The sequence below is a fragment of the Misgurnus anguillicaudatus genome, chromosome 5, assembly GCF_027580225.2.
Source record: "Misgurnus anguillicaudatus chromosome 5, ASM2758022v2, whole genome shotgun sequence".
Taxonomy (NCBI): Eukaryota; Metazoa; Chordata; class Actinopteri; order Cypriniformes; family Cobitidae; genus Misgurnus; species Misgurnus anguillicaudatus.
This window is the reverse complement of record NC_073341.2, coordinates 19,631,039-19,656,369: the sequence shown is the minus strand read 5'-3', so window position 1 is coordinate 19,656,369 and position 25,331 is coordinate 19,631,039. Positions and strand designations below refer to the sequence as shown.

General features: G+C 37.6%; 1 protein-coding gene across 3 annotated transcripts in view; it reads left to right on the top strand.

The window, feature by feature from the left end:
• Nucleotides 1-24,071, top strand: part of ccdc92 (coiled-coil domain containing 92) — a 46,864-nt gene extending 22,793 nt beyond the window's left edge. The window contains exons 1-5 of one of the 3 annotated variants that reach the window (XM_055167312.2): nt 5,804-6,089; nt 7,211-7,322; nt 11,422-11,637; nt 15,151-15,192; nt 22,281-24,071. In XM_055167312.2, the coding sequence (XP_055023287.2) occupies nt 11,502-11,637; nt 15,151-15,192; nt 22,281-23,149 (1,047 nt within the window). In that variant the 5' untranslated portion in view covers nt 5,804-6,089; nt 7,211-7,322; nt 11,422-11,501 and the 3' untranslated portion in view covers nt 23,150-24,071. Of the gene's footprint in view, nt 1-5,803; nt 6,090-7,210; nt 7,323-11,421; nt 11,638-15,150; nt 15,193-22,280 lie in introns of those variants that run through there. The other 2 variants (XM_055167313.2, XM_073867688.1) reach the window with 2 other exon arrangements.
• The last annotated feature ends 1,260 nt before the right edge of the window (nt 24,072-25,331 follow it).

Genomic DNA, 25,331 nt, shown 5'->3' with positions numbered 1-25,331 from the left:
TAACTTACTGTAGATTGTAAATTTATGTTATTAACTGGCAACAGTTTGTTCAAAGTTAAATGAACATTAAACATGAACAAGTCTTTATCTTCTACAGTAAGTTACTGGCAACCAGCTGCATAATTACAGCTATTTTTATAGTGCACTGTAAAAAATGAGCTGTAATTATGCAGCTGGTTGCCAGTAACTTACTGTAGAAGATAAAGACTGAACATGTTTCATGTTCATTTAACTTTGAACAAACTGTTGCCAGTAAATAACATAAATGTAAAATCTACAGTAAGTTACTGGCAGCTAGTTGCCAGTAATACCCAGCAATACTGTAATTTCTACAGATTTTTTTTTTTTTTTACAGTGTACAGTTTATTTTAAGGGATACTCAAGGAAAATATCAAAATGACCCCATGATTTACTCACTCTCGAGCAATCCAAGATACATATGTCCATGATCTTTTAGACGAGCATATTTGGAGTTATTTTAGTAAATGTCCCTGGTCTTGCAAGATTTATAATGGTACGAAACGGGGATCGAGGAACAACTTCTGACTTTAAACCTCAAAAAAGTGAATTGATCCTTCACAGAGGTAATCCACATTGCTTCAGTGGGTAATCGATGTGATTTTGTAAGAAAAATATCCATATTTCAATCTTAAACTACACTGCAAAAAAACTCCGTAGAAATTGCAGCTGGGTTGCCGGTAACTTACTGTAGATTAAAATTTATGTTATTTACTGGCAACATTTTGTTCAAAGTTAAATGAACATTAAACATTTACAAGTCTTTGTCTTTACAGAGTAAAACTAAAAAAAACAGCATCAAGCAAAACATTCTGGGAAACAAAATCTGAAGCAAAAAACAGAAAAAGGTTGATGATGATTTCTGGTTCCCAGAATGCTTTGCATGAGGCTGCCATTGTATAGTTTTGTTCTGTAAAGATAAAGACTTGTTAAAATTTGAAATTTATTTAACTTTGAACAAACTCTTGCCAGTAAGGAACATAAATTTAAATCTACGGTAAATTACCGGCAACCCAGCTGCAATTACATTGTAATTTCTACGGAATTTTTTTATTTTTATTTTTAATATTTGGTTTGAGTATCCCTTTAATGCATGTGGATTTCAAGTGCATCCTGCATCATACTGTATTATGTTGAATACTATAATACTGTACATATAGATTTTGTCCCTGCCTGTTAGCATCATTTCAAAAACAAATAATTCACTTTGGCTCTCCGAGACAAATTTAGCTCTTGGCAAGCGAACACTATTAAGCACTCAGTTATTTTACAGTGCATTTGAAAGCCCACTTGAAGGTCAATTTCAAACCTCACTTCAAGGTCTACAGTAATGAGGGCAGCCAGACTGAAAAACTCTATTGTAGAGCAATAGTAAGTCATTTTATTCACAGTGGCTGTGAACACATTGGCGTCCACTCCCTTTGAACCAATCAAATAAATGACACTTCCAATTTAATCTCAAAGTGATTATATGACTTCCCTTTCATAAACGAAAGAAAAAGAAAAATGCTCGGAAAATTAAATTGGCTGTATGTTTAGGGTGCGACTGCCCTTGCCAACTCCAATTTAATAACTGTAAGACTATTACTACCTGAAAATGTTAGATATTGGCAGCTAGTCAAACAAGTGTGCCCATATCTGTGGGATTGGATTTCTGAGCTGTATACCATCCTTGGGTCACCAACAAATAGATCAGCCAGCAGTTCACACTAAATTCTCATTGGTTTCCCTTTTAAAGGTCCTTCTTTGCTACCTGCACCTAGTGAATCTAAACCACACCTGACCTAATTTCTGTCCTGGGAAAGTGTGCTTGTGTTTTTTTTAGGTACAGCATGCATAGGAGCACTGTTTCACAGAGCACTGTGTTTCTTCACCGTGGCACTTATAATGTTTCATTTCTCAAGCGGGTAAGCAGTTAAATCTCACACACACATTTATGAGATTTCCTGTCTGTTATAAGAAATTGCTGACTTGGGAAATGTGCATACGTGAGCTTGTTTGTAAATAGACCAAACAAACAACCCAAACCTTTTCAAAGTTATTAATTCCTACTGTACTTTCCAAAAGTGTTATAACGTTTATTTGCCTTTCAGTAGAAGTTTAAGCTTTTTAAAGGTTTTAGGTCTCTTACATTTCAGTTGCATGAACTGTGCATTTTTCGCATGGTTGGAATAGTTGATGATAGTCGGACTAAGCTAGACGTTTTTAAAAAAGAGTGCCAAAAGGTCTGGAAATCACTTCAGGGATTTAAACAGACTAAATGCATTTACAGGCGTACGTGTCCAGCTATGCAACACTGCATGTGTGCGTTAAGAGCTTGCTGGTGTTTGTGGTTATGTGACCTATGCCGCACACAGTCGACTCAGTGTTATTTAGTGTGCTTTGAAATACTGGACTGATGTCCTCTGTATGGATGTTTACCGAGGTTTGCCTGTTTTATTTGGGGAGTCATGCTTCCCGTTTGTGAACTTTTATAGCTACCTGTTATGAAATAGAAATAACTCAGAAGACACAAACTAAAACAATCCTGAATAAGATGTGTGTTTTAATGGAGGTGTTTGCTTTCACCGCTGATGGGAAAAGACATTTGTGCCCTCAACCACCTCTCTCTGTCTGCCTCTCTCTACTGTGGTTTGTGCCAAACACCCAAAAAATAAAGAAATGAGAAGAATTGAAGGCAGGTCAAGAGAAAACTTGGTAAAAATTAATATAGTCTTACTATAATAATTTCATTATGATATTGTATTACACAAACTGGCTTTTATTTGAGCCTGTCCTAAATTCTTCTTTTTGAAAATAGATTTTTTTTTTTTTGGTTCATCTTACTTACACAGTAGCTGGGCCACTGTGGAATTCACCATGCCAAGTGTAATTTTGGGAAGAGAGGTCTGTTTGTGTGTGGTGGAGAGAGTGAAAGAGAAGGCGAGAGGAACACAGAGAGACTTCTGTTCTCTACCTTGGGTGTTCAGAAAAGGGTTTGGGCTCAGGGAATACCACTCTTGATTTTTGTAAAGATAAACGTTGGCGATTTGTTTCTACAAGGGTGTTAGCATGGCCACAGCTGGTAGGTGCGGACATGTCATCTGTTATAAAAACGACTTGGTGACATTATATTGATTGAAGCTTTTCAGCTGCCGTCAAAATTCGATTAAATATTATGAGTGTGTTACATGTAGCTAAAAACCCATGAAATCAAAACGTGTTTCGTGGCTTGTACTTCACATCAGATAGCTTTGAAGTCGTCTACAGCATGCTACTGTATTTCTGAATGTTGAAAAAATGCCCTTTTTGCAGACAAAACAAAAGAAATTGATGATTTATCCTACTACAAACTACACAATCTAACATATAAAACAAAGTCTGCTTTGTATTTTAGTGAGGCTGACGGACAGGAAAGCCCAACATGAGCCAAAATGTAGTCACTATATTTTGTTCAACAATCTTCTTTTTGTTTTAAGTGCACATTTGTCATCACAAATCTTTTCTTAAATCTGTTCATTTTCAAAGCTTTCAGCAAACGCTTCCACATATTTTAGCCTTTAGATATTATTTTATAGTTAAATGTGCAATGTGGGACTTTTAGAAGCATCTAGTGGTGAGATTGTGAATTGCAACCAATTGTTCAGTCCACAGCTTCCCCTACCTTTCGAAATGCATCAAGAAGCTACGGTAGCAAACCGTACCCCACCACAGGACAAACACGCCATTGTCTGGGACAACGTAGTAACCACAATGTAAAAGCTGTAATTATGCAGCTGGTTGCCAGTAACTTACTGTAGAAGATAAAGACTTGTTTATCTTTAATGTTCATTTAAATTTGAACAAACTGTTGCATAACATAACATAAAAGTAAAATCTACAGTAAGTTACTGGCAACCACCTGCCAGTAATACTGTAATTTCTACAGAAATTGTTTACAGTGCAACTGTGATCTATGAGCTGTTTGTCCCTGTAGGGCTACTGTAGAAACATGACGGGCAAAATGGCGACTTTCATGTTAGGGGACCTGCGGAGAAAGTAAATAAAAAACAGCTTATTCTACGGTAATAAAAACAATACAGTTAATTTTGTAGGGTCATTACACCACTGATAATTTAGTTATGTATATTTTATTGCATTTCTATCAAGAGATCCTTCTAAAAGTTACACATTGCACCTTTAACTTATATTAACTTATCTTCCTATTTTCAACCTCAGATCTTAATGTCTGCATATAGGCTATTGTAATTGTCGGAAAAGGCATGAAAAAACAGGTCAGTGAAAGGCTGTTCAATGATCTTTTGAAAATTATAAAACACTGCTCTCTTGTGGTCGTTTTATGTACAGGGACTATATTTCAGGGAATATAATTCCCAACTACACAAACTAATTAATTTGTACACCATCCTGTAGGTCAAATAACTGCTTTGTAGAAAAAAGGTTAACAAAACTTTTTTTTTTACGAAATCTGACTGCAAAAGACACGACTGTTTTGTGTTTTGAGAAAATACCAAGTCTTCAGTCAAACAAATTAGTTTTGTTGTGGAATGTTCCTCTTGGTGGAGTTCCAGTCTGAACTTGAAGGCTGTTATAATTTCACTAATCCTGAAGATTATGTGTTGGCCAGGAGACACTCCTCATGTTCTTGTTATTACACACTAGCCAAAACAAGCCTCATATTGTGCATGATGAAAAATACCTTGTTGCCAAAATAGTAATGTATAATAGTGTCAAGAAATAAACTGTGCAGTACTGTGAAAATAATGGCTGTCGTAAAACATGTTATTACTGAGAATGTTACATTACTGAGATTGTTGCCTAAAAAGGTATTAGGTGTGTAAAAGGCAATTAATATAAAAATACAAAATTTGTGCTTGATTCGACACCTAAAATATATTAATGTAACGCAGTATAGATTTACTTTGATATTTGACTAAAAGAAAACAGAACTACTTATTATAGATTTTACAATCAAGGAATTGCACATTCGGTTAAAATTATTATTAAGAAGATCAGTAAAACTTTACAAATTTGTCCTCTCCAACACATTTTTTTTTATGTGCATAAACTAGCAATATTATCAACTGACTTAGCTGTTTAATTAAATGTGTTACATTTGCTTTAAACCTCAGCTTATTGTAACACTTATATTTCTATTAATAAATAAAATTATTATTATTATTATTTTATTTTTAAAGGGATAGTTTACCCCTAAATGAAAATTCTGTCATCATTTACTCACTGTCCAGTTATTAAAATCCTGTATACATGTCTTTGTTCTGCTGAACACAAACTATGATATTTGTAATCAGGCAGGAAGCAGGAGCACCTCAGATTTCCATAGTAGGCAAATAATACTATGGAAGTTAATGGTGATCCAAAGCAGATTGTTTACAGTTACAAACATTGCTCAAAATATCTTTGTGTTCAACAGAACAAAGAAATGTATACAGGAATTTAACAACTTGACGGTGAGTAAATGATGACAGAATTTTCATTTAGTGGTAAACTTTTTTAAAATAAAATAATAATATTATGGGCTAATGACAAAATTTTCATTTTGGGGCGAACTATAAGTATAAAGGTTAAAATGATAAATGAATGAACTTGTTACTGTGTAAAATTCAATGTGGGGTCTTCTTCACATCTGACCGCACACCCGGCGCGAGCTGAGCGTGAATCTGTTGCTATGGTGATGACGCTAGGAAATATTGTGCTTGACACGGTTTAAACCACCTTTAATTTACCAAATACCACCAAAAATCAACAAAAGGGAAACGTTAAATGTCAACCTCTTTCTTAAATCTGCTTTAAATTTATATGGCGTTAATAAAGCGACTTGTGTACGTACGTGTCACCTCAGCGCGCCTGAGCGTGTGCGCATTTTCCTCAGTATCCCGGCATGCACCGCCTTATTTAGTGTTGTATCTCCGGGAGATGAGAGAGCCAGCGGACAGACACAGCCCTCTCTCTCTCTGCCCCGTCGAGAAGAATAAAATCCCACAAAGCTCTCCACTTATCAGTCTCAAGACAGCACAACTAAACCTATCTCACCTCATCAGACAAATACAATTTCTCGGTTTGTCTTTCAGGTAGGTGTCGTTTAATGCGCGCGGAGGGGCAGATCGCATCCTCAGCTGCACCTGCTCGCGCTCTGCCCGAAATAAGCAGTGTGATTGTTATGGCAGTGCCATTGCTATAGATTGATTTGTGAAGCAATAATAGCACGTATATTAAGTACGCAATTTAGCATTTGCTGTATTAATGGTTGTTTGCCGCTTGTTGCGTATTTTCAGACGGATGACAGCATTAATCGAGTCAAATGATCGGCGGCCGCTTGTGTCTGCAGTTATGAAAGTAACTAGAGATGATGGTGAAGATAGGTGTTATAAACTGACATCGTGTCAGGACAAACTAATAAAATTGTGACGTTGATCAATATGCTTGACATTGACAAAGCCTTATATTCTGGTTTTGGACGTCATGATAGTTGTGTGTATTTCTACTTTATTGTAGCTATTAACAAATACATAGTTTTGGACACGTGCTTTCGTTTTTGTTATGTTTATTGGATTTCAGTAAAGGCGTTGGCGCAACAGACAGCATCCCTTGTTGTTTTCTAATTATAATTTTGGAATTTCTTAAAATTTCATTCATTTCCAAAGTGATGGTTTATGTCGCAAATGTTGCGCTGTCCGCAATGCAGGTGCTGTTTATGATCCTTCTCATCCCGAGCCATTCTCACGTGCATGTGTTGATATGCATTGACCAATGAGATGCTGCCACGAAAATCATTGGATTTTTTTTTATTCTCGTGTTTTATGTTTTCATCATAAATGTTTAAGTTTTTGCAATACGTGGTTTAGACAAAGATTTTATCAATAAAATAATATTCATTCAACATTGTAGCCAGCACCGTACAGTGCATCATGTCATCTCACTAGCTTACATCATACACTATGTAGTGGGTGTGACACAAGTGCTGGTCCTTTCCAGAGCACTAGATGTTGGTTGCATTTGTATAGAGTCACCAGGATGTTTATAGAGTGTCTTATAACGCTGCAGTTCATAGATTATTAATGCAAGGGAGGCAGATTTTGGCAGAGGGTTGTTACGAGTGTGAGGAAGACACAAGAGATACAATAGTACGTGGGGATAAATGAATAACAGAGTTGAGTACTAATGTCAGGGGAATTCTTTGTGTCTCATATAGAGCAGGGCAGGGAAGGCCTCACCCAATGACTGTAGGGACCATGCAGTGAGGGAGTCTTCATGTATGCCTTGGAATATCATTTCTGAGAGGATGGTCAGTGCATTGATTTACGGTAAGCAGATATACAGATTTGATGCCCTTACTAAGATAAACAGGCTGTTGATGTTGCAACACTAATTTATGTGTGTTTTACTTTGATAAGTACTATTATGGTTGGCTTTTAAAAACATGTCATATGGGTGGGTAAGGAGCTTTAAGTTTTTAGCATGGTAAACAATTAGGATTTTTAACAGTTTAAGATGATGTAAATCAGCTATATAAATAACAATGAATAAATAGATAAACAGTAGAGGTAAATTGTACCGATAATTGTCTAATTTTCATATCTGTTTAAAAATGTTGGTCTTAAAGTTATGATGTCATCGGTTGATGCTGGTAAGCTCTTTTGTTTTAGGAAGTGCTTGTGTGATTTATCGTGTGTGACATCATCATTCTGCATAGTATACTACCTTGATATTGATTTACGGTAGCTTATCATAGGAATACAGTCTCCTGCATCTCAATCACTTTTCATTGTTCATAAATAATTCATAGTTTTTTGCCCTCTCCGTGGAGCCTAGAAGTCTCTCTCTTTCTGTTTTTAAAGTAATGGAGGTCATCAGTCAGTGTCCTTTATTATGTGGCATTACTAAAGACTTATTTAATATCTTTAACCACAGCAGGTTTGACCGTGGCAAAGTCATCCTCACTGTGTTTGTGTGTTGTGCTCAGAGAGAGTGGAGAGATCAGATGTCTCATTAATGGAACCAGATGGATATTATAAGTGGGATGTGCTGGTGTCCATCTATAATATAGAAAAAATCGATTTTAGAAATCATTTCTTTTTATAAATACTGTATGTTTATCTGTGTCAAACTCAGTATAGTTCAGATGTGAATTTAAGGAATTTAAATTAAAATGGTATTTTCATGTTTGTATACACTACCCTATTTCATGGCAAGTCGTGTTATAGTCACAAAATATTTGATTAATTTATACGTGTTCAGGACACGATTTTCCTTTTTTTTTTTTCATTTCACTCAGCACGAATTTCTATAAATAGTTTTTCGAATCCATGGCACAACTTTCTTTTCTGTGTCATTTTATATTTTATGTATTGTTTTCTCATTGGGGTTAGATTTGGGGTTTGGGATGTAATTTTATATATTTGTTTCGAAATGATTTTAAAACTATTTTCGCTTGGGGTTAAAAAAGCGTCCTGAACACGAATAAATTAGATTAGATTACTTTATTGGTCCCAAGGAAATTTGTCTTGGACAAAAGGCTGCCGCATAAGACATAAAATTATAGTACAATAACAAGAAAAAAACACAATACAGACACTCAATTCACACTGCATTACATCCTGAATTTAGAAGATTTACTGATAAAGGAATGAAGAATTATTATACCTATTCCGGTATCTTTTCATTTAACCGGGACCCTATAGCGAGAAATTCATATTCAGGGTACAGGACATGGGAGGGGTCTGCTAGAATTTTATTTGCATGTTTAACTATGGGCTTCTCAAAGAGAATTTGGAGGAAAGGAAACTCCCTCACCCCTTTCACTTTCATTGGTGTGTATATACCAGTTCATAACTGTTTATTTGTGATTTTAACTTAACTGGTATGTTACCAAACCAAGCTACAATTAAATTAATCAAATATTTCGTTACTATAACACGACTTGCCATGAGACTGGTATACACCCAGTATATGTAGTCTTTCCAGGAACAATTAATGATAATAATGTTTTCATGTTCATTTTATGCACCACTTTTTGCTCAGTGTCTTCCACAATGCTCATTATTTACTATAAAGTCTTTAAGATTGAGCCAGACAGCATGAAGCATTACAAATTAGGTTTTCTTGCAAAACTGTGTTGGACTAATCCCATTCTTTTGGTTGTGTGACTATTGAATTTCTTTTGCAATCCAGGGAATTTCTCTTCACGTCATTTCAATTCAGGTTCCACTTTAATATCCTATGGGGCGTGGCCAATTTAATTCAAATTCCAGTGCAAAATTTGCAAGGGAGAGAATTCTTAATGAGGAATTATTCCCTGATTCCTATCACTGCTTTTTCATGTTTCTGTAAACGTTCATGTTTGCATCCTCATGTTGGACTTATGGGGTGAGAAGAAATCGAGAAGCAGAGAAAAAAAGAGAGGACACATGAGCAGATAAGAGAGCAAGTGAATTAATAAAAGAGAGGGACAGAGTCTACCGTCTTCTCTTTGCCGCACCCAGCTTAAGCATAGCCTGACATTACACATTTACTGTATGCTCATATGCTTTTCATGAATGCTATTACATTTTTTTCTTAAACTGTCTCTTATCAAACACCATAGTTTATTTAATAGCATTTCTTTTTAAAAAATGGTCTTTGTTTAATGCATCCATTGTTGATTGATTCTCTCATTTGGATCTTTTAAAAAATCTAAAAAACTTAAATATTTATATGTGAAATATACAAAATGCACAAGTTTTTGCTGCAGTGTCAAAATGAAATGTCCACTGTGTGGCACTAAGAGTAAGTTTTATTTTCTCTCAGTAAAAGCCGATCACATTTTTAAATAATGTCCTATCGACTTAACCAATAATAAGCCATACCCAAACAGAAACACATTTTGATCTTAGCCAATCCTTACACTGTAAAAAATAATATGCTGACTTTACTTTTACCTCTTTTTAAAGTAAGTTTTACATGGAATTTTATGCAATTACATAAATTACTTAAAATTCCACCTAAAACTTGATGCAAAAATGATGCACTATATTTTTAAGTAAAGTCAGCCTTTATTTTTTCAGTGTACGTCTGCCTGGAATTCAAATGTCAAAAATCCAATTGATGCACACAATTTCTGAAATTTTGAAGCCATATTATAAGGATCAGACCTACTACTCTAAATCATAATTTTGATCTTTTAGTGTGTCTAAAAGTTGTGGTATTTTTTGCATTACTTGTAGTCTTTTTTACTTAGAAACTGCAGTGATGTGTACTAGTGCGTGTAAAAATGTATAGTTTTTCCAATAGACCAAGTTTGAACATTGCAAACTCTCAATACGCCCATGAGGCATTCTTTTATCTCTGTGTTTTTCATCTTCTTTTGTTTCTCAGAATGTCTGGATCTTGAAAGTAGCAATAGTGCACCCAGAGGAGAGAGGCAGCCTCAAAATGATTCTTGGTTAATAATTCATGCATATTAAAATCATGAACAGTTTTTACTACGTCAAAGCTTTCCTTAAGACATTGTGGAGACAAACAATTTAATTTTGAAAAGAAATTATTAAATTAACTATTTAATCACAAGCAGTTGATTGTATATAAACCCAGGTAGTTGAATTGAATAGATGTACCACAGTTTTACTGTATTACAGCACATGTGTAGCAAAGCTCTTTTAATTGCAAGGGTCAGACTTAGCGTGAGTTATTAATTAAATTATCGAAACATTTTTTTGCTGCTAATACAACCAACACCTCGACTAACATGCAGACCACGGGGGAGAAAAAAAAGGATTTTAAAAATATGATATAACTTCTTTAGAAAAAGCACCACAATGGGGGATGAGTCTTGGGGCAATTCAATGTCTGTGGAAACTAACCTGCTTTTTAGCATTGATCCCCAGAAATCAATACATCTCCACAGACTCTCTCTCTCTCTCTCTCTCTCTCTCTCTCTCTCTCTCTCTCTCTCTCTCTCTCTCTCTTCCCAGCTCATCTGTATTACGTAATGTCAAGCCATAATGGTGTCATTAGCTAAATATAGCCTCTTTGTCCTCCCAGACGAAGGGACGATCATTGAAATGGGATTGTGACATCCGGAGTAAACATAATGTGATTGCATGTGTGTGTGTAGTGGTAGTGCTGGTCTCTCTATAGCTGTCACTTCATTGCATTAGTCAGTAAATAAACCTGTCTTAAAGTATAGCTTTATCCTGCAGTGGCTTGACTTAATATGCTGTTTGAAAGAAAGCACACAGACAGACAGACAGTCATGTCACCATAGGTACTGTGTGACCACACAAGCATTGGAAGAATGACTGGGAGGCTGTTTTGCTATTTTTAAAAATGTATTGTGTCAGCACCAGCACATTTTCTCCTACTGTGATGGTGAATATTAGTGGTTCATAGGTCAGTATATGTGATCAGTATTTTCTGTATCCACAGGTCTACTGAGCTGCTGTGTGTGTGTAGGATTGAAAGAGTGAGTTTATTTATACATGTGAGTGTGACCGTATCCCATCACCATGGCCTCGATGAGGGTGACCTTGGAGAATCAACTCCACAGTGCACAGAAGAACCTGCTGTTTCTGCAGCAAGACCATGCCAACACACTGAAGGGTCTTCATGCTGAGATCCGCCGTCTACAACAGCACTGCACAGGTACACATATGCTAATATAATGAACACTGACATGTTGTGATTGCACTCTTCTTTTAAAGGTGCTGTGTGTAGATTTTAGCGGCATCTAGCAGTTTGTGTCCCAAATGGCGCACTTCATGTGGACTTTCGGTCTTGTAGGCTTTAATTGCGCATGCTCGCTTAGTCTACGAGTCCATAGGGAGTCCCATCTGTCATTTTTATGCTCCGAAGTGTGCTCATCAGCGCCCGCTTTGCAAAACCCGCACTCCTGGAGGCTCCACACACTTTACCAACCCAGAAGTCCTTACGAAAGAGCAATCAGACGAATCAGATGAGGGAAGGGAGGAGTTCACTATTTCCGGCGTGACACTCGAGGCTGTCCCAAAATACGGTGCGCCCTTGTGAACTCACATCAAGGGTCCCTAAGGTCGGCACTACATGATGTCACCAACGTGTGGACTCTGAGGAAGTCCACAAGTCCAGAGTGTTTCCTTTTGGGATAGGGCCACTGTCGCTCGTGTCGCAGGAAGTAGCTGAATGAGATCATGTTGCTCTGCTACTGCTAGTAGCTGACAGTCTGAATGGGTCACCAGATCATTTGGTGATGCTTATAGTATGAAATGATTTCACAGGGATTATTATTGGTCCTGTAATAATAAAGTTAATCTTATTTCAGACACCTCGATCCTCATCTAAGGAGCCTTTTGTGCCTAACACTTTCACTTTCATCCTTGCCCAATTTCTCTTTTAAATTCAGCATGGAATAAAAACTAACCCGAGTCTTATTGTGCACTATTGATCAGTGCAAAATTTTCTAAATAAAAATATGCCTTTATTATTTTTCATTAAAATCGAATTACTTTTTATTTCATCTGAAACTATTTTTGTTGGCTTTTTGTTTCTGCTGCCGCTAAGTGAGCAAAAGCATAATTATCAATAACATTACAGATAATGGGATACTTGATTCAGATTGCTCAATTTTGTAAAACATTGCATTGCAATTTGCAAAATTGAACTATAAATAGTTTTATGCCCCCCACATCTCTCCATGGTATTTTTTCCCATATGATGAAATAACTTGGACTTTTCATTTAAAAACATTATGCAAATTTAAAAGTAATAAGCACATACAGGCAGCCATTCCATATCACAAAATAAACAAAGGGTACACTGTCAAATAGTCAAATAATAGTCCTTAGCTCACTGGGTACCCTTTAGAAAGGTCCTAATACAGTGGGGGAAACACTTTGATGTCACTTGCCTGTCGATTCTTGCGGCGCCCCATGAGGCGAACAAACCTAATGTCACGGATACATGTTGGCTGATGGTGGATGGTGAAGCGCCCATCTACAAACAATGGGCGCAACCCCCCACCATCAAAAAAATAAAACTCATAGTGTCTCATAGTCTCATTTACGTGATTTAGACAAGTCATCCCACCGAGGTCCGAAATACGGAAATCACATCCCTGCTTTTTAAAGCTTATGAATTTACTAACCCAGCTGATAATAATTTGCACAGATATCACATTTATAAATAAATATTATTATGGATTTCAGCTGGTTCCTTGCCTTGGTGACTACTGTAAGGGGCAAAATGTGGCCCCATCCATCCGTTTGGCCCAACGACGGAATCCAAACGAAGGGTAATAGCGCGTTCAGTCTTTTCCGGCGCTTGCAAGTGACGTTTTGGCATTTATGCAATTTTGTATTATTATCTGACTCCAAGATAATGTTAATATTAATTGGATTGATGATTACTTTTAACAGTTACAGAATTTGGGTGGATGTTTGGTTATACTTGTTTAGCCCTACTTGTTATTGCATCCGTTCATTCGGCTACTCATGTCGCTTTGGACTCACGCACCGGCCGTTTATTAATATTTAATAATCATGCGGGCCCACGATCACAACCGAATCAGGCTTGGTCGCTGCTAGAGGTTTGACCATATGTTCAGAAGGCCGCCTTTTATGCGTGCTCATCTCTGAACATACTTTATTTAGTCCCCATAGAGGTGCAACTTAATTATTACAATATTTATTTCTAACCAGAGGCTCACGACCACTATCATAAAACAAACTGACCGTCTTCTCCAATGATAGTTTTGTATAATCGTGCCATAACTTAATATGCAACTTAGATAGATTAATATTGAAATAACCAGAGGCTGAGGCTCATCTGATTTAGAGTGGTCAGACAACATTTACTTGTTACTCTAAACAGGAAATTAGCCTCCACGCATCTAATTTAACTTAAACTAGCGCCAAGTGCTAGTCGGATCTCCAAAATCCTCCGCTGATGTACTACTATGCCATCTAGTCTGGGATTTTGTTCCGGTACTAGCCTGATTTTCAGACGTTGCGGAAACAAGGATACATCGTAATTTACTAATCATGTCAATAACTTTCGTAGCCGCAGAATAAATCCAAACATAACAATTTATTAACCAGGTAAGGAAAAACATAATTCAGAAACCAATTTACATTCCAATTCAAATACAAAACAAACGAAAAACCATTGCATACCTGGTAAGGAGATGAAGATCTGGTTACAGATTCCTCAAAATAAAATAAAAATACATGATGCTATATCAAAGATACAGCATCATGGGGTGCATTTCTAGATATTGAAAGTCCCGCCTAAATCTTCTACACATCTCCTTAAATAACCAGAGAACAAAGCATATAGGAATTTGGTACTGATTGGTTGTTGTAAAACTAAGGGCTGTCCTTAATCTGTATACAGTGGGTGATTGGTTTATGCTTGGAATGGGAGGTGTCTATTAACATTGAATGAAGTTTCACATATACTTTAACATTGTATTCTGTTGTTATATGGGTGAGACCATTGTAACCACTTGCAATGAGATATTTCAATGAAAAACAAATAAGATACAGATTTTAGATTCTTTGTGCATGTAGCATTTCATATACAGTTTGCTCTGAGACAATAAGAATACAAATGTATGACACCCTAAAGGTGTGTCTTTGAAACCCAAATGTTTCTCAGTGGGAAGTCCACTGTGAATCGTGGAGAGTTGCTTTCCCGAGCACTCACGTTGCCCCCATGCAGTATCCTTTGGGGAGGTGCTATATTTATTCAGGAAATTGTCTTACACTACCTTTTGCTTCAACTTTATTGCGAATAACTTTATTTATGGACTTTAATGTTGTGAATTCTTTATATTTGTGGATGTTTTTGAGTTAATACTGATCTCTGGTGAAAATTTCATGTGAATAACCTCATTGGAAATATATGTACTGAAAAATGTTTACGGGTTTAAATACTTATTTCACCCACTGTATGTACCATTGAGGTATACAGATATGTACACATTTGGTACCAATATGTACCTCTGAGGTACTAATATGACCCCTTTAGGTCTTTTGTCCTACTGTATGGCTTTTTCCATGTTTGTATGGCTTATCCTGTTTCAGGTGATGCCATGCGTCATGTGATCTTCAATGCTGTCATTTAAGGGTAGTGTGATGCCCTGTGCTGCCAACCTAACATTTGATCTCTTTTCTTTCACAGATCTAACATATGAGCTGACAATGAGGAGCTCTGATGCAGGCGGTAAGATGTCTCACGTGCCGTATTTTTGTGTCTGTGTTCACATTTGCATGGGGTCAGAACAATACAGTTATGCAAGGGATCAACTGTGTGTGCATGTCAGGTGTTTGTTGCTATAGGATGCCGTCAAACCACTTATTAATAAAAACATCCACCTGTTTAAAGAAATCTTTGGAAGCCCAGTAGACAGACAGTTTTTTTCCTGGTTTTGCCAGTCTCTTCTTTATCTCGCACATTTTCTTTGCTAACTTTGCAGGTTTGTTGTTTCTGCGAAGAAAGAACCAGACAACTCTGTCCCTTAGTCTACACTACCACGTCTGTGTGTCGTAACCTGGAAACCAGCAACCCACCTAGCAAGCAAATACACGCACAAACCCCCTGCTACCCTTGTAGAGTTTCTGATACCCCCAGCCCTCCACCCACCCAATCTGTATTATATATACTGGGCTTTCAAGCTCTCCCCGATACACACAATGCTCTTGTGACACATTTATGTGTGTGAATGCTCAAGCCATTTCCCAGACATGGAGTATCCAGGCAAACTGCAGAAACACTCGCTGCTATTCTTAACAAACAGTTTGAAGATTTAGGAAGTTCTTAGTTTTAAGGATTTATATTGCATTTTGGTTTAAGACACCATCAAGTGATATAAGAAACATGTAATTAGCACAGCTACACAATGCTGGGTTGTTTAAACCCATGGTTGGGTAAAATAAGGACAAATCCAACTGTTGGCTTAAGGGGGTCGCACATCGCGCCATGTATCCAAAAATCAAAAACTTTATTTACTATGAATGTACACAGAGTCACAGCGGCTGTTTGCTGTGACTCTGAACGCTGCTTAAATCCCTGCCGCGCCACAGAACGCCACTCACATACTGTTGTTTAACATTATATGACATCATATTTGTCCCAAATCGTAAATTATTTACATAGGCTGATAACGCATATTTTGCATCTTGAAGTAGACTCTGTCTGACTATGCCCACACTATTTAATGAGCATGTACGGCGTGCGATACTTGCGAGTTGTCCTAGACGCAGTACTTCTCGCCCGGTATGCGACTGGTTTGCGATGAAATCTTTAATCAAAAACACAAATCTCCTCCCCTTCTTGAAATGATCTCTCTTTATCTCCGGTCATATGGTATGACAGGTGCATGGGGTCCGTGAAAATATTGCCGTGATTAGCATATAGCAACATGACCCAACATCCAACAATTCAATCAATTCCCGATGGACGAATTTAAGTCTAGCCCTACCTTTTTCTCATTTCAGAAGCCGTTTCACTCGTGAAAACGTCACCATGTATCCAATCGCTACTTTCGTTTACTGGCAACTTTAACTCATAAAAATATATTTGAGGGGTACATTCAGTGGAAATTCAGTGGTCACTATATGAAGTGGTTTGGTTCCAAAACGCAATAAATCCATTTTGATTAATTTGGGTAAAAAAAAATTTCTATACCAAAAAAGTGACAAGATGAAAACCAACATTTTTCTGTTACAAATTTCATATAGCATCTTTATGTTATAATAACATTTAAAATTCAAATCCATAATTTGATTTTCAAAGATTTATTATAAAAACTGATAATTTTTTCCGCAAAATGCAATAAATCCATGACAAGGTATTTTTTCAAAATGCTATATATCTATTGAATCAATTTAAAAATGTGCATTCATCTTTGCCATGTTTTATTCATTTAGTTGACTAGTGGTATACACTGATAAAAAAATGAATCTCGTCCAGATCCGGTCGTGATGCGCCAGCGCGACCCCACGCAATACGTCATGACGTCAAGAGGTCACGAACGCGAAACTCCGCCCCAGTGTCTACAAGTGTGTGGAAAGAGGACCGTTCCGACGTTGTTGTATGTCAACTGATACTAATTAATGTCTTTGTGTCAGTTTATTGTTTACAATGGTCTGCAAATGTGCGTTTTATATATGTAACACGTGACCTCCCTACGTCACTACGCATTTACGTTAGGTCGCGCTGGACCGGATCTAGACGAGAAGTCGTGTTTAAAAGTGTATATTTGTTATTTTCTTGTCAAAAATGACAATCGTTTTGCTAGATAAGACCCTTATGCCTCGTTTGGGATCGTTTATAGTTTCAAAGGAAACTCTGTTGAAAAAAACTGTTACGTGTTGAGTTAAGTGTTAATTGTTGGTGTCTATTAAAGTCCATTAAAATGAGAAAAATCCTGCAATGTTTTACTTAAAAACATAATTTCTTCTCGACTGAACAAAGAAAGACATCAACATTTTGGATGACATGGTGGTGATTAAATTATCTGGATTTTTCTTTTAAGAAAATGGAATATTCCTTTAATGGCATTAACCAAAACACTTACTTTGTCATATTAAGAACACTATCATTGCTGCTGTCATCCTTAGGACGTCGTCACTGAATTTTTTTGACAGCGATCAGCTATAAAATGTTTTGGTCCTGCTCGATTTTTGTTGACTTTGAGTAAAATAATGTAAAGTTTTTCATAAGATCCCCTGGGGTCAATGTGTTAGCATGACAGAAGCTTGATGGTGTCGTGTGAGAACAAGCAACAGCCGACATTTTCTCGTTGCCCGTGCCTGAGTTGCTTACGTTTCTTCCCCGCCACAGAAAACCACCACAGGTTTATCAATGCCATCAAAGTATTATTTTGTTTTTGTTTGTTTGCGACGAGTACAAAGTAGATGAGGAAAACTAGGATTTCGTGTGCATTCAACGCACCGTCATTGTTGTTTATAATAAATGGAATGTTGCGCTGTGATTTGTTGAGTGGATTTATTGCATTCTGCAGAGAGGGAGGAGTGCCGTTTGTCACGTTTTGGGAAAAAAGGGAGAAAAGATGTCAGAATAACATGGCGGATATCGAGTTTTGTGTAAAATTAATAATTTTCTTTTTAACACTTACCTGATACAATACTGATTTTGGTGGTAAATTTTTTTTAATGCCGTTTATCGCGTTTTGGAACCAAACTCTTCATTTAAAAATATTTGACTGCAGAATGCTATTAACCAATCGCAACAAAGTATTTCAGACGGCTGTGCAATGATGTGTGTATGGTTGTACACAATATCTTTTGTTGTTTTTACACAAGGCTGATGTCAGCCAGATTGCAGTCCAGCACGGGGAAATAAGATTATGAATGGCTACGCTTATACAGCTCTAATGCAAAAGGTTAATGCATCACCTGCTGACTGCACCACAGTCATAACTACTGCTGATCCACACGCTCCTGTTCCTAAAAAAAGCCACAAAACTACCAGCCAAAAGCCATCTTATGAGAGGAGAGGCTATTCAAAGTGTCAGATATTGACATTTCTCAATATGCGTTCTTCAGCGATCTTAAGTCCTTGTGTCCTCGCTCTACGTCATCATTAACCATCGAAGTTCAATTCCAATTCTCAAGAACGCAAGTACAGAGGATGTATGAAAATACCCGGATGTGTTCTTGATATCGAGGATGCATCGAGTGCAGACTTGTGCGCTGAACTCGATTTACGCCCCAGAAGTCATTGTGGCAAAACGATGGCGGAGGTCAGGTGACAAACAGGAAAATCGCACACAACTCTATTCTCAAAAGTGCGTTTTGTGTTCTCGTGACCTTCTGAGTTTGTTCTTCCAAGGTCACCTGGAAAGACCGATCTCCACGAGAACGCAAGTCCGTTCTTTGCGTTCTTGGAATTGAGAAACCATTTTCTACACTTTAAAGATCACTCTTCAGTCTTAAAGGGATAGTTCAACCAAAAATGAAAGTTCTGTCATCGTTTGCTCATTCTCATGTTGTTGCAGACCTGTATTAATTTCTTTGTTCTGATGAATACAAATGAAGATGTTTTGAAAAATGTTTCTAATCAAATCAACCAGAAGCCCCATTGACTTCCATTATAGGATAGGCAATACTATGAAAGTGAATGGTGCTTTTGATCAGTTAACAAACATTCCTCAAAAGATCTTCCTTTGTGTTCATCAGAACAAATACATATTTACAGGTTCGTAACAACATGAAAGTGAGTAAATAATGACAGAAAATAAATTTTTAGTTGAACTATCCCTTCACCAATGTGGTTCATTTAATGGACTGGCATTCGTTAATTCTTATCATAACACGTCAAGCTTCAAAAATGTAAAAAATCAACCATGCTTAGAACAGTTTCAGGTGATCTCTGACCTAAGCTGGAGGTGCTGAAGCATGTGGTGCATTATGGCTGTCTGACTGGGGTTGTGTGTGGATTTGATGGTGACCTCATTAGCTGATGTGGCCTTTGCTAAGTGGGAATGAGATAATCAGGAAAAGAGAAAATGAGTCAGTCTCCAAGATGAGCTCATTCCACACATCTAGTTTAATAACTGTTAGACCGATCACATGGAAACGAGTGCCTCATTAATACAGGTCAAGAGTACAGGACGCTTTAAATATAACATTAAAACAGTTTATTGCACTCCTTTTGCAGTGCAAGTATATAGCACTCATTTGGCAATAACATTTAATAGTTTTGATCATACCAATAATGCACACAAATAAAAGAGAACGAATGTAAGAGAGAAAACATTCTCCCTATGGTATAACATTGTGTAGACTGTTTAAAAGCTGAAGGTCAGTAAAGACAGACACAGCGATTTCCTCAACGTTCATATCCATTAGTACAGTAACATGAGATAGGATCTCTCTCTCTCTCTCTCTCTCTCTCTCTCTCTCTCTCTCTCTCTGTGTGTGTGTGTGTGTGTGTGTGTGTGTGTGTGTGTGTGTGTGTGTGTGTGTGTGTGTGTGTGTGTGTGTGTGTGTGTGTGTGTGTGTGTGTGTGTGTGTGTGTGTGTGTCTGCATCCGCATCCCTTCTCAGCCCCGCCCTGTTTGGCTGCCAGACAAATGTCTTTTACATGTTGCCCTTAATAAGGCTAATATATATAGATATATATTAGCCCTGTATATGTTTTTTATTCTTCAAAATTACCACATCGATACAAGATGGTGTAGGAAATGTCTTCATGTCTGCAATTACAGCGTGTATATATCCAGCTAAATTCATGGAGAAATCAATAATATTAATGCTGAGCTAGTCTAAAAGGGCTGTTCCCATAATACTACAAATGCCTGCTGTCAAAAGCTCAACGTCTGAGTTTGAGGAAGGAAGGACTGAAAGAGTTGCTAAATAAGAAACGGGTTTGATGTTTCATATCCATTAGCAGTTTCTCAAGAGTATTTGGTTTATTGATACCCGATTTAAAGCTCACTGCTGCCCCCTATAGGCTAATGGAGAAAGTTACTAAAATTGCTGGGTTGTTTTTGAGTAAAATATTAACGAAAATCCAACTGTTGGGTTAAATTAATAAAGAAAATTTCCATATTTTTTACGCAATCATGGGTTTAAACAATCCAGCGTGGGTTAATTTAAACTCATCGGTTGGGTTTGTTCGTATTCTGTTTTGAAAGTTGTTGCTTTGTAAGGCATAATCTCATACAGTATATGTGATCCTGAACCACAAAACCAGCCATAAGGAGAAATTTTATAGATGTCTAAATACACAGAAAGTTGAATAAATAATCTTTCGATTTATGTATGGTTTGTTAGGATATGACAATATTTGGCCGAGATACAACTAGTTAAACATCTGGAATCTCAAAATATTGAAAAAAATCGCCTTTAAAGTTGTCCAAATGAAGTCAATAGCAATCCACTTACAGAAATTAAGTTTTGATATATTTAAAGTAGGAAATTTACAAAATATCTTCATGGAACATGATCTTTACATAATATGATGATGATTTTTGGCACAAAATAAAAATCTGTATTTTGAGGCAAATATACCCATGCTACTTAAAGGCGGGGTGCATGATTTTTGAAAAACGCTTTGGAAAAGGGAGTCGGGCCAACTTGTAGCCAATCAACAGTAAGGGGTGTGTCTACTAACCAACATTGTTGCGTGGGTTGCATATGTGTGGGGCGGGTCAATCAAAAGAAGGTCCAGATTCTATTGTGGTAGGGGCGTGTTTGTTTAGGTGATTTCAAATGTCAACATTGGCTTTCAGAGATCATGCACTCGTCTTTAAGGTTTTGTGGTCCGGGGTCATATGACTGACTTGGATCAATCTACATATCTTTTATTCTTTTATTCCACCAAGCTGATTGCAGTGCATTCTGGGATTACCTGCTTAGTGAAGGATATGAGATCCCATCCTGCTTAAATGTCTGGATGTATGGTCTCTGTTTGTTTAATGGTCTGGCTAGTGGCTAAACCGAACTCTGGAACAAATACCTCGTCAAATATACAGGGTTCCCACGGTTCCTTGAAATCCTTGAAAGTTTGTAAATCTGGGGGGGGGAATCAAGGCCCTGGGAAGTTTTTGAAAATATACATGCATAGATACAGATCATTGAAAGTGTTTGAATCTATTTTATGCAAGAAGTTTTCTGGAAAAAAATCCATATTATTCCCTGTCTAGTGTAGGATAATATCATAAAAATTCTGTTCGCTTTAAATGCTTTTATTTTCTGTATGCGAATGTTGAGTCATACCAAAATGCTTTTTTGCAAAGTTGTGTTTGACAAATGAAAACGTCTCGGGTTAAGTATATAACTGTTGTTCCCTGAGAAGGGAATGAGAAACTGCGTCTCCCTTGCTAATGTATACTTCCTGCGTCCCTGTAACGCCGATCTTTGGCGATATTTCAGATAGCAGTATACTTTCTGGCTCCCGCATCACCCGGTCTTTGTCATTAAGCCTCACCATTGGTTGAATTTGATATACACATTCAGACACACTTACCCCTGAAAGCATCTCCAAAGTGTCACCGCAGTGACGCAGCTCGAAAGGGAAATGTTACAATGTATCTTTAAAGGTAACACAATGTAGACTTGCTCTCACTTGAAATGTGTCCCCATATTTGATTTTTTTTGTGGAAGTTTACCAAGAGATACGTTTGTTCCACGTTTCTTTATGTTGTTGTCACTGCTGAAACCGTCTATACCAATCCTTGGAAATAAGTAAAGATATACAGTAAATATCTTTATAAAGAGCAATGCAAATGTGTGTAAGTACGATATAAGGTGCGAAGGTTTAACGTCTTTCTCTCTCTGTTAGATGATGGTGAGGCACGCTGCAGAGAGCTACACCAGCGCTGTGAGGAACTGGAGGTTCAGCTGAAGGCCAAAGAGCAGGAAAACACTGAGCTTCTGCGGGACCTGGAACAGAAGAACGCCATGATCTCTGTTCTGGAGAACACCATCCGTGAGCGCGAGAAAAAATATCTCGACGAGCTGAAGTTGAAGAGCCATAAGTTGGCCGTGCTATCTGGAGAGTTAGAGCAGAGAGCCAGCACCATCGCCTACCTCACCTCCCAACTCCACGCTACCAAAAAGCGCCTTCTCGCCGGGGGAGCATCAGGCGTGAGCCCGTCCGTCAGCCCGGTTGGCACTTTCAAACCATCCCCTCCACCGGCTCCTGCGCCATCGGGAAACGAAAAAGACATCCGCCAACCCGATACCCCTCGCAGGCGCATGCGCAAAAGTCTTTCGCAGCCACTGCACTCCGAATACACAGAGCTGTATCGAATGGGTGCCACGGACGGCCGCAGGGTGGTACTGAGAGATTCCCTAGATTCAATGCCGGATCCCACACCGTTCCTGCAGGCCAGAGAGCCGGCTGCCCCCGTAGAGTCTCAGGCGGTGGTGCGGGAACGCCCTTCTGTCATCCCGCCCATTGTTTCTTCCACACCCCCTGCACCATCTAGCCCCGCCCATATCCCGGTGCCCCCCAGCCCCAGGAATAGTCCCGCACGGGAGGGGTCTCTTCCCCGTGCTAACGCGCATATAGGAGTAGCACATCGAATCCACCGCTCGCCATCAGCAGGCGGAGACCGGCCACAGGCGGAGGTGGAGACCCTCGCCGTAGACCAAGTCAATGGGGAACAGGTGGTCCGAAAACGCTCGGGCGCAGACAGAACTGTTTAAACTGATGCATTTTAACATCCTAAATACAGATAGAAGTATATAAACATAGGTGTATTAAGACCAATGCAGTATATGCAGAACTCTTTGACTGTGAAAACGCATACAGACATGCTCAGATCATCAACATACCTCTGACAGAAACAATGAACACTCCTGATTTAAAACCAATAACAAACACAGCACAACACTGGGAAAGTGAACAACTTACACTGGCACACTGAAATAAAACACCGGTTCCACATGATTAATTTTTTTTTAATTGTTGGATCTACATAATTCAATTATGGTCACTGGTTATCATGATTGAATTAATTTTTCTTAAAATGAAATTAACATTAATTAAATTAATTCAATCATGTGGAACCGGTGCACAAGTTTTATTTCAGTGCATTTCAACAAGTGAGATTTAAGCAAGGATTGCTTTTACCCAGACGGCAGACGACTCCTGGATGCTGACTTTAGCGCGGATCATAATAAATGTGTTTCTTGGAGAAAGATGGAGAGTGTGCAAGATCTACTGTATGTCCTGCTTTTGCTACTTTTTATGCAACACTGTAAAGACAGAAAATGACTTTCGTTCGCGATCATTTTAATAACTTTTTTTGTCTCGTCTCATTCGAGGAAAACTGTGAGCATGCCAAATGTTTCTTTCTCTTGCTCACTTGCAGCTTCTTCTTTGCACTTTGTATTTTCTTTGTTTGTCTTTGTTTAGTTTTACTCCACATGCAATACAAAATCCCACATGCACATATTGCCAAACCTGTCATAGCCTGCTGATTTAACGTGCTGTAATGCATATTCATATCTACTTATATTTATTCATAAGCACTGCAGTGGTACTGGAATCTTCAGCTCTCCTCACGCTCTAATGTGAAAGTCTCAAAGCTCCTTATTAAACACATCAAACAAAACAAAGGAACAATGTCTCAGTCACTTGAATTCCGCTTGCTTTTATTTATAATGTAATATTGTGAGCCTATAAGGATTGTTTAAGGTTAATGATGAGAATAAATAAAATATGCTGTAGTAATTTAACATTTTAATAATTCTCTTTCTACTGTGAGGTTTGAATGTTATATACTGTAAATATTTAATGTGCATGCATACACTAAATCTGTGCACTAAATCTGAGTGACTTTTCTAATAAGGCCACCAATAGGATATTACATGCACTCTGATGGTTTCACTCGTTTCAGTAGTAATGTCTATCAACACTGTGTGCCTAGATCTCAATAATGCAGGACTGCTCTGTCACCTGACATTTACCATGTGATGAACTTCAAATTAATTTACATCAGAAGAATATAAGAGCTCGGATGCATAACCCTCTAAGTGCGTCTCACATGTTTTGTAAGTGAGCAGATTTATACGAATGTCTTTCACTGCAAAACCCTCTAAGTACATGAAAATGGCCACTTTTAAAAAGCTTTCAGTCACTTTTCACTGTCCTTTCTGAATAAATGCAAAAGGACTTAAACATTCGGTCAATATCCTAATATATTTGGTCAACCTCCTATTAAAAAAAAAACACTTCACCTTAACGCACACGTGCCATCATTCATTCAATTTTTCTTCTGTGCACTTAGAGGATTTTGCTGAAAAGCATTGTGACGTTTATTGGATTCTGGTATTTTTAAATGACCTGATGCTGTGATTAAGGGGATTGAAACTTTTTGATAAACGTATAATACGTGCCTGAGAGATTTTGGTCAATATCATCATCTCATTTTCGATGGAGGTGGCTTTTGCATCTGAGCCTTTTATTACTTTAACCCCAGTAGGACCCAATATGTATGTGATTTGGATCTGTGACACACTGTAATATCACATCTGTTTACATGACATTATCTAAAAACAATCCAACTACTGTTATTAATAACACACCAATGTTTTCTATATTTAACCTACACTAAAAAGTGCTGGGTTGTTTAAAGGGGACATTTCAAGGCTTTTTTAAGATGTCAAAGATGTAAATCTTTGGTGTCCCCAGAGTACATATGTGAGTTTTTAGCTCAAAATATCATATAGATAATTTATTATAACATGTTAAAATTGCCACTTTGTAGGTGTGAGCAAAAATGTGCAGTTTTTGGGTGTGTCCTTTAAAATGCAAATGAGCTGATATCTGCACTAAATGGCAGTGCCGTGGTTGGATAGTGCAGATTAAGGGGCGGTATTATCC